Source organism: Megalobrama amblycephala, linkage group LG23 (assembly GCF_018812025.1).
Source record: "Megalobrama amblycephala isolate DHTTF-2021 linkage group LG23, ASM1881202v1, whole genome shotgun sequence".
Taxonomy (NCBI): Eukaryota; Metazoa; Chordata; class Actinopteri; order Cypriniformes; family Xenocyprididae; genus Megalobrama; species Megalobrama amblycephala.
The window spans coordinates 19,113,960-19,124,320 of record NC_063066.1 but is presented as its reverse complement, the minus strand read 5'-3'; the positions used below and the strand labels follow the sequence as shown (position 1 = coordinate 19,124,320).

The window sequence follows — 10,361 nt, the reverse complement described above, 5'->3', positions numbered from 1 at the left end:
TAGAGCAGAACGGAGGGAGAGGGGAGCCCGATGTGGTCACTAGTCATTTATAGTAAACTTTTCTCTCTAAATACAGCACTTTGTTTCATTAGACTTAGGTATTGTCCAACACTTTTTTACAGTTCCTCACAAAACATGATTTAATTGCTGGGGTCAGGAAATGCATTATCTTTCTGCACTGTAAATCATTAAGGTCACCATCTAAGCACTGATTTCTTTGTAGCATAAACTGTCAGTCAACAGCAAGGTATGGCAAAGCTATGCTGCCATCTAGTGAACATAAAGTGAAGCAGACTTCTCAAAACGTTTGCAAATTGTTTAATAAGAATGTCATATTTCTTTCTTGCATGAAACAATATCCTGTTTTGTTGTGTAAGTATTTGCTGAAATACAAAGCCATCGTAACCTCACAGAAATGTTACAAAAGTATCTTTGGTTTTCAACATGGAATAGTATCCTCACGCTGTGCCTTGGCAGCAATTATGAGCACATTATGGGGCCAGTGAGAAATGCGGAAAGAAAGGCTACTTTGTTGCTAATGCCATAGAGTGGGCGGGTCAAACAGTCCACTCTTGTATATATTGTTGTAAAAAATCATTTGCCCTCATTGGTGTGACAGGAATAGATACATTTACACAAAGTAATTACGAAGATACAGACTGCAAACTTCTCTGCGGACACAATTAAGGTAAAGAAACAAAAATTTATTTACTAATTGAATGCATCAAGAAATGTATTTCGCATTATTTTGCTGATAAAACTCATCATTTTATGATTGGCAGATATTTTTTAGAATTACGCATCACTTTTCAGTGCAACGTGCAGGTGTAAATAAATGCAAAATGAATTAAACAAACAAATAAATAAGGAAAATACTAAAACAAATCCTGCTTCACATGCATTTAGAAAACATAAAATAATGCACATATTTGTAAATAGTTCCTTACATGAAATATTTTCAAAAAGTAAAATGATTAAAGTAGAATAGTACAATTTTCTTGCCACACTGAGTTCTGTACATTCAGGCTGGCATTTCATAGCATGTGATCAGTGTTATAGAATAAAGGTATGCTGCAGTAGATTCCTTGCAGGATTAGGATGGATCATAAATCTCCTGTTGGCAGATTATAGAAAGCCATCACACAAAGAGAACGTGTGCCTATCAACCAGCAGCTTTTTCTATCTTTCTTCATTACTATCTCATGGAGCCACAGAACAGGCTTCTGTCTAGACTGAATGAGTTCAGAGAAGGATACGTTATGCAAAAGAAAGTGAAGGACACATGACATCATATCAGTATATACCAATACTTTAGGGAAAAGATTCAGTCAGTTTGACTTTAATAAATATATTGTTTATGATGTTAAAGTGGCCTATGAAACGACACATTTATTTCAGAATCACTTGAATGAAATGATTTAATAATTCATAGTGGATCCATGCTATGTTTTTATTCTTAAAGGGATAGTTCACCCAAAAATGAAAATTCTGTCATCATTTACTCATCCTCAAGTAGTCCCAAACCTGTGTGAGTTTCTTAGTTCTGCTGAACACTAAGGAAAATATTTGGAAAACTGTTAGTACCAAACAGATCTCGCCCCCCATTGACTTCCATAGTATTTATTTTTCCTACAATGGCAGTAAATGGGGGGGCGAGATCTGTTTGGTTACTGACATACTTCCAAATATCTTCATTTGTGTACAGCAGAACAAAGAAATTCATACATGTTTGGAACTACTTCAATAAATGATGACATTATTTTCATTTTTGGGTGAACTATCCCTTTAAATGTAATTATTTAAAAAAAAAAAATCATTTGAGGTTCAAAAGATAGTGGTAGATAACATTGATCTGTTCATTCTTAAATTAGAGCTCTGTTTTTTTGTTTCCTTATTTAGGGTTTCAAAGGATAGAAACAAAGAAAACATCTCAGCACTTGTGAAAACATGAAGACATTGTGATAAGGTAAATAGGAGGAAAAAATTAATTTATTCTTATTTTTACAAATGAATAACCAACATGCAAAGGATTAAAAACTACTTATTTTTAGGGTGATTACTGCATAATCCAGATTAGTTGTCAAATGACACAATAGCATGAAAATGATATTAAAAATTATATTTGATATGATGCTTGATAAAAGATTAGATACAGCATTAACCATTTGTTATAATTGTTCATATATTTGTAACCTCATAAACAATTTAATTTTCAAAATAAACATTTGAAATTTTTCCCTCACTAACAGCCAATAATGCAATCGATGCGGTCTTTCCTGAGGGGCCTGTGTCGCAGGAAGCCCCTGGAACCGGAGGGAGAGGTCTCCACATTTCGCCGCTGTCTTACGACTTTGGACCTGGTGGCTTTGGGAGTGGGCAGCACCTTAGGGGCCGGAGTCTACGTGCTTTCAGGGGAGGTGGCCCGGACCCTGGCTGGACCAAGTATTATCATCTCTTTCCTCATTGCTGCTTTAGCTTCTATCTTTGCTGGGCTCTGCTACGCTGAGTTTGGTGCAAGGGTTCCTAAGACCGGATCTGCCTATCTGTACAGCTATGTGACTGTAGGAGAGGTGTGGGCCTTCATCACAGGATGGAATTTGTTACTATCCTATGTCATCGGTAAGTAGAAATTAAAGGCCAATGAATATGCAAGATCAGCAAGATGGATGGATGGATGGGTGGATAGATCAAGATAGGTCAAGTATTAACAGAGCTTTCTCTTGGTTTAGGCACATCAAGTGTGGCCAGGGCATGGAGCGGTACATTTGATGATCTCATTGGAAATGTGATGGCTGATTATTTTAGCAAATATGCAGCTATGGGGCTGCCTGGCCTGGCAGCCTACCCAGACTTCTTTGCAGCTGGTCTCATAATGATACTTTCTGGTATCTGACTAATCATACACCATCTAATTCATTATTCTATACTTACGGCAAAGGCTTAGACATTATCTACAGTATTTTTCTTACAGCTCTTCTTGCGTATGGTGTGAAAGAATCAACTACGGTCAACAAGATATTTACTAGTGTTAATATACTGGTGTTGATATTTGTCATCACTGCTGGCTTCATTAAGGGAAACCTGCAGAACTGGTTTATCACAGAAGACATCATCCTGAATGCAACAGCACTGCATAAGTAAGAACATTTGTATTTATAGTTTATTGGAATTTTCGGTATATTCATATTTAATGTAATTTATAATCCTTTCCATCTATAAACATTAAAATCTTCTTTCTGAATGTTATATGAATGCAGTTTTGGCAATGTTCAAAATAGAATACTACTTTATACTACTGATGCTATACATGGTACAGTGCATATACAGTATGCAAATTTTGGTAACACTTTACAATAAGGTGCATTAGTTAACATTAGTTAAAGCTACAATATGTACAATTTTCTGTCTAGAGGTCGCTAGAGGCCTATTCAAAACACAGGCGTAGCTTAATGACAATCGGGAAAGGACTCGGGAAGAAATCATGTTTGTGGATAAGATTATTATTGTTACTGTAGTATGAAGCAGAGCAGGACTGAGTGTTGTGGGAGCTGAACGAGGCCGCTGGAGCGATTGCGCAACACACGCCTCACAAGCAGCAGAACTTTTATTATGCCACAGTCGCCGGCGCCGCTTCCGTTTTTCCGGTCATGAGTATGAGGTAACGCAGCTCTGTTTATCATATTAGATACATTTGAGAGTGTTGAAAATGATGTTATAACGTTACTCTGTGCGTTCGCTCGGTGGCTGCTGTGAGACACTTGTTTGAGACACGCTGCAGTAAGATAGATAAATTTTAGAATATCATATTAAATGCTGGATGGCTTGTGTTGATAAATGCCATGCAATTAATTTTAAAACGTATTGTATGATAGCATCTGATTATGCTATGTTAGCTACTTGACAAAATAGTGTTTTTCTCTGAGGTATGGTAAAGCATGATACTCACAAAAAAATCAAGAAAATTAGATTTAAACAATAAGACTAAACGTGTTGAGCTATATAACAACAATTAGTTTTCTGTCTATAAATATATCAAAACAGTTGTTCCCTTGTCTATTAAAACGTGTAATATATTAAAGCGTCTTTGGTGTTTCCATGGTTTCTACAAAATAAAACCAGAAACCGAGGGTAACGCGGGTATGACGCAGTTGACAGGCGACTCCTCACACGTTTGGGATATTGTAAGTACTCAAGTGAACAAAATATATAACACTGGCCTAGTAGTTTTTGAATATATTACTGCAAAATTCTTACATATTGCACCTTTAACTACATTAGTCAAGATGAACTAATAATGAACTGCACTTATACAGCATTTATTAATCTTTGTTAATGTTAATTTCAGTTAATGTATGTATTAGTTAATGCACTGTGAACTAACATGAACAAACAATGAACAACTGGATTTTCATTAACTAAAGTTAAAACGAAGATTAATAAATACAGTAACAAATGTATTGCTCATTGTTAATTCATGTTAGTTGATACATTATCTAATGTTTAACTTATAAACCTTATTGTAAACTGTTACCCAAATTTTCACTATATGTAAAATACACTGAAAAATGATTGCATTTGCAAAAATAAAATCAGGCACGATTTAATGCCAAAAGTGAAGATGTTTTTACACAAAATTGATTAAATGCAATACAACATTGCATTTTTTTTTTAAATGACTGGGCACCATTGCTGAATTAAACATGCTTTAGACATTTCAAACGTTTTTGTTACATGACCTCACTGCACATAATTGAGGTCATGTGACAAAAATGTAGCATACTACTGCTTTTCTTACTGTAGGGATGCAAACAGGTAAGGGGGGGAAAGGTGAGAACATTGCGTGGGGCGGGGGCATGCTCCGAACAGAATTTTTTTTAAAGATATTTGCTTTACATGCTCATTTGTAGTTACTTTAATGGATTTTTAAAATGTATTAATAATTTTTGACACGCACACACACACACAAAAATTGTTGCAACATCTCACCAAAATCAAGACTGAATAATTTGGTCAAAACCTCATGTTATAAAAAGATGAAGTGGTTTTTTAAGACAATATTGGCTGATTAGAGGGCAATACTGAGCTAAACTGCAAACTGTTTGCCCTCTCTCTCTTCACCGTTCCCACATCTCAGACATCCTCCCCCACCCCCCAACCCATAAAAACACTTTCTCATTGGATCTATGCAAATCCCATAAGTGACCTATTTTGATCTCAAAAAGGTGAGTTTTCACTGAAAGGTGAGGAGTTTGCATCTATGTTACTGCCATACCATTACAGCAGAAATATTATGCAAGTGCTAATCCAAATTCAGCCATATACACAGTTCTGTTTTTTTTTCTTCTTCTTCTTTATTTTAAGCAACCTGACATCCACCGTCAATGTCACTACTGAGTACGGAGTAGGTGGCTTTTTTCCATTTGGATTTGAAGGGACACTGGCAGGGGCAGCTACATGTTTCTATGCATTTGTTGGCTTTGACTGCATTGCAACTACAGGTAAATATGAAAAATATATAAAGCTGAATTTATTTGATAATTTACTGTAAAAACAGTATATTATATGAAATATATATATGTTTTCTATTTGATTCAATTTCAACATTTATATTTTAAAATGTATTCCTGTCATGCAAAGCTGAATTTCAGCTCAATCAGCATCATTACTTCAGTTTTCAGTGTCACATAATCATTCAGAAATCATTCTAATATGCTGATTTTCTGCTCAAGAAACATTTTTTATAATTTTCAATGCTGAAAATATTGTTAACATTTTTGTGAAAATCATGATAACATTTTTTCAAGATTCTTTGATGAATAGAAAGTTTAAAAGATGATTTAAAATATAAATCTTTCCTAAATATAAGTAGCAAAACAGTAGTGTACTGTATGTGTTATCATCAGCAGTCATGAATATTAACTGATTTTCTAGGCGAAGAGGTGAAGAACCCTCAGAAGTCTATACCTGTGGGTATTGTGGCCTCTCTGCTTATCTGTTTCCTGGCGTACTTTGGCGTTTCTGCTGCTCTCACATTGATGGTGCCATACTACCAACTCAACATTCAAAGTCCTCTGCCTGTGGCCTTTGCTGACATTGGCTGGCCTGCAGCAAAGTATGTTGTGGCAGTCGGGTCGCTGTGTGCGCTGTCAACAAGGTAAAAAAAAAAAAAAGTCAGAGTGAGAATTGAATCTCTACCATGTATCAGATCAGTAACAGACATTTCATTTAATCTTCAGTCTCTTAGGGTCCATGTTTCCAATGCCCCGTGTCCTGTTCGCCATGGCCAGAGATGGACTCATGTTCAAATCACTATATAAAGTCAGCTTACGGCAGAGTCCAGTGGTGGCCACACTATCCTCTGGAACTGTGGCGGGTAAGTGGACTGAAAAAAAAATGACCGGATCAAATCGGATCTCATAATTCGGCCCTCTTTTTCATCTCCCACATTTGACCGACTAAGCCAAATCATAAGACCGGGGCATTTTTCTCTTTATGAGATGAACAGTAAATAGGCTGCAGCTTTTGTTTAAAATACAAAAGCCCTGGCAATCATGTGCTCTGCTTTATTCCAGCAATAATGGCTCTTTTATTTGACCTGAAGGCATTGGTTGATATGATGTCGATTGGAACCCTCTTCTCCTACACACTTGTGGCTATTTGTATTCTCATACTAAGGTTGTATTCCCAGCTCCACACTTCCCTTCTAGCACCGTGATGCAAATTTTTGAAGCTAAAAGTGGTTTCTTTCAAAGGTATCAAGAGACAGCTTCAGAGGAAAATGATTTGCGCACACTCACAACCTCCACCTTTGGGTTTTTGAAACCCCCTTCGAACCCTACCAAAGAAACTTCAAGCACTGTTACAACCTGCACAGTTTTTCTTGGTGTGTAGTAAACCTTACCATACTGAAATTCTACAGAAATCGCACATAAATATGACCGCATCCAGAAATATAAGCAAAATGATTTCATGTCTTTGCTTTTGCAGTTGCGTTGGTGCTTATTCTGTCACTGCTGATGAGCAAAGCTATCAGATCTTTGTTGTTGCTGGAGCTTTGGAGTGTTATGAGTGTATCCGTGATCCTGGTCATAATGTTCCTCACAGTCCTCATTATCTGGAGACAACCCCAGAACCCAACCAAAGCCTCCTTCATGGTGAACACACGACTTCTAAAGCAACATCATTATCTTGTAGGGGTGTAACGGTACACGTATTCGTACCAATCCGTTTCGGTACAGGGCTTTCGGTTTGGTGCATGTGTGTACCGAAGCATTACATTGCAACATTGCCCTAACCACCATTTACCACCAATAATCACAATAAGCTCTGCGTTTTGTTACTTTCGATAAGAAATAAAGTGTCATCCTTCAAATTCTGTCCACGAAATCACGAAATGTAAACAGAAAATGCCATTTTGACGCGCTTTGATGTGCCGTGACAGCTCACTGTACAGGCGCATCTCTTCCTCTTTAATACTAGTTAAAGAATAAACATGAAAGAACATCTGAAGGTATGTTTAAAGATACAGTACAACTTACTGAAATGGTCATATCTCTTATAATCGCTAAATCGGTGTTTCAATGGCAGAAAGACGTCAATAAAACAGCTTGTAAAAAATATGTCATGTAGCAATTAACTCAGAAAAGCCATTCAGTGTCCAAAGTTTGTTAGTTCGCTAGAGAAATGAACTCTTTCGCTTAATATATGCACTGTATTAGCCTATATAATCATTAAATTTTACTTAACCTTTTAGTGATGTCCTGATTAGGCTATTTAATGTATGTTTAAACAAATCTGTTGTGAAAATGATAGCCACTGTGTAGAAATGATTATATTTCAACAACGAATTGGAGTAAAAACATTTAGAAGTTAATGCAAAAACTGCCTTAGGTGCAGCTTACATGTTTGCACAGGCCTACAATTTGTTATTTGAGTGTTGATTATTTTATCTAAAAATAAAAAGCAATTGAATTTAGGCTAATTGTTTGGGCTCATTTGTTAACCTTTAATATTAAAGTAGCATAATGTTCAAGTAAGGAAGCAATTTTATGTTTAGTTTTCTCCCCACCTGCTGTACCGAAAACCGTACCGAACCGTGACTTCAAAACCAAGGTACGTACCGAACCGTGAGTTTTGTGTACCGTTACACCCCTATTATCTTGTAAAAACTATGAAAAACTGTATATAATGTAATATAAGATAAATCTCACATTATCTGTGACCACAGGTACCGTTCTTGCCTTTACTCCCTGTGGTGAGTGTGTTCATCAACATTTACTTGATGGTTCAACTGGGAGGAGACACCTGGGTTCGCTACGCTGTGTGGATGGCTGGCGGTATGCAATGCAAATATGAAATGCTGCTGTAAGTTAAATCCAAATTTATGGTTTAAAAATATGTAAATATGTATTTTTTTCCTCAGGATTCCTCATATACTTTGGATATGGAGTGAGGAACAGTGTCCAGAGGCAAAGGTTACTCAGCAGTCAGGTCACCATTGAAACCACTGAATCCAAATCTGATAAAGATGGACCAAAATAAATTGATAAACCACAACTTCTTTGCACCTGTCACATCCGTCAAGTAGATGCCAGTTCAGCAAGCAACTTTCTTTCTCTTTCTTTCTTTCTTTCTTTCTTTTACTAGAACTTTCATCGTATTTGCAGTGAAATAATCTGTCTTTTTATACTTTTTATAATAAATGAATAAATAAATAAATACTGAATCTTCAAGTTGACTATGACATCTTTTGTTAAACTATACACCACCGTTCAAAAGTTTGGGGTTGGTAAGATTTTTTTAATGCTTTTGTAAGAAGTCTCTTATGCTTTAAACAGAAACATTATGAAATATTATTACAATTTAAAATATCTGTTTTCTATTTTAATATATTTTATGTGTGATGGCAAAGCTGAATTTTCAGCAGCCATTACTGTCACAGATTGCTGAAGATGAGGTGAGATGAAGCAGATCTATAATGCAGCGTATCTTTATTAAATGAAACAAAAGAGTATAATCCAACACAAAAATAATCCAAACATGCGAAGGCAACGTAACAACACCAGACAATGAACTAAAGAAACTGAGGGCGTTATTCACAGAGAACTAATTCTCAAATTAGGAACAGGTTTGGGTAAATCAATGAAACAATGAATAACCAAGGCAACATTAGATGAAAAACATTTAATGTTGCCACATAAGATGAAAATTAGATGAAAAACAAACTAAGGGGCCGATTACACAACAACGTTTTCAACTAAAAACAGAAAACGTTTTATGTGTTTTGGCTGTTCATTTACATGACAACGGCGTTTTGGGGGCCTGAAAACACAAATGGGATCCAAAGTGGAAGTTTTTAAACTGATACCATTATCATCTCTGTGTAAACTACAAAAACGGGAATTTGTGAAAACAAAGACGTCATGCGCATGTGTATTACGTGTTCAGTCTATAGATTGGAGCAGGTATAATGTCACTTTGTAGGCCAAAACGCAGAAGCGAGTTAGCATTTTAGCACTTCTTTTTCCAGCGTGCCATTTTGAATGGGATATTAGGATATTAGGATTTTGGGGATTTTTTTTTCATAAACTTTTGTTGATCACAGAGCTTTTTTGTTGTTGTTGTTGAGATAATCCAAAAGCCTATGGAAAAATCACCTTATTTTCAGGCCATTTGTAAATTTAATGTGTCTGGCTTCCGGTGTCATTCGCTTCCAGTTCTTTTAGCTGTACAAAACAGCTTGTTATGCTGCTTGATATTGCAAACTGGTATTTCTTACCATATTATTTTAATGCATTGTCTTAATTATAAAGACGCAAACAGTTTTACAGTTTATGCACTTTGTTATTTCCCTATAGCAGCTAATAAATCTGAAGTCTCGCACATTCACAGAAAACACCTTACTTCCACATTGAAAAATAAGATGGATTGGGTTTTTGTTGAGGGAACCAGTGTGATGCTAACTGCCGGGTGGCCTATAAAGTGAAGTCTTACCTATAGTGTTTCTTGACAAAGTGACATCGCCATCTATTGGCCTGGCAAGAATAATACAGTATTTTTAGTAGTTTTAGTCGTTTTCATGGAGCCGTGTGATGGGGATCATTTTAACAACATTGTCACCTATACACAAAAAAAACGCAAATAAAAAAATCTGTTTTTAGTACATTGTTGTTGTGTAAACCCTAAAAATCCTTGAAACAGAAAACACGGATTGTGATTAAAATGCAGTGGTTACTTCTAATTTGAAATGGCTAGATATTTTTGTTAAAGGCCAGTTTACTTGTTATAAAGCAAGTAAACAATATAATAATAATAATAATAATAAAATATCCACAACCAGTATCAGAATCGCCCAATTTGAT

The 10,361-nt window shown here is 35.9% G+C and overlaps 1 protein-coding gene across 1 annotated transcript; it reads left to right on the top strand.

Annotated features, from left to right (window-relative positions):
* The first annotated feature begins 612 nt into the window (after positions 1 to 612).
* On the top strand, positions 613 to 10,361 carry LOC125259359 (cationic amino acid transporter 2-like). Its single transcript, XM_048176973.1, has 13 exons — positions 613 to 688; positions 1,900 to 1,966; positions 2,250 to 2,619; positions 2,730 to 2,885; positions 2,972 to 3,137; positions 5,362 to 5,498; positions 5,932 to 6,154; positions 6,237 to 6,373; positions 6,573 to 6,675; positions 6,753 to 6,883; positions 6,988 to 7,154; positions 8,228 to 8,336; positions 8,423 to 10,361. The coding sequence occupies exons 3-13, from the start codon at positions 2,256 to 2,258 to the stop codon at positions 8,539 to 8,541; spliced, it is 1,812 nt and encodes a 603-aa protein (XP_048032930.1). The 5' UTR covers positions 613 to 688; positions 1,900 to 1,966; positions 2,250 to 2,255; the 3' UTR covers positions 8,542 to 10,361.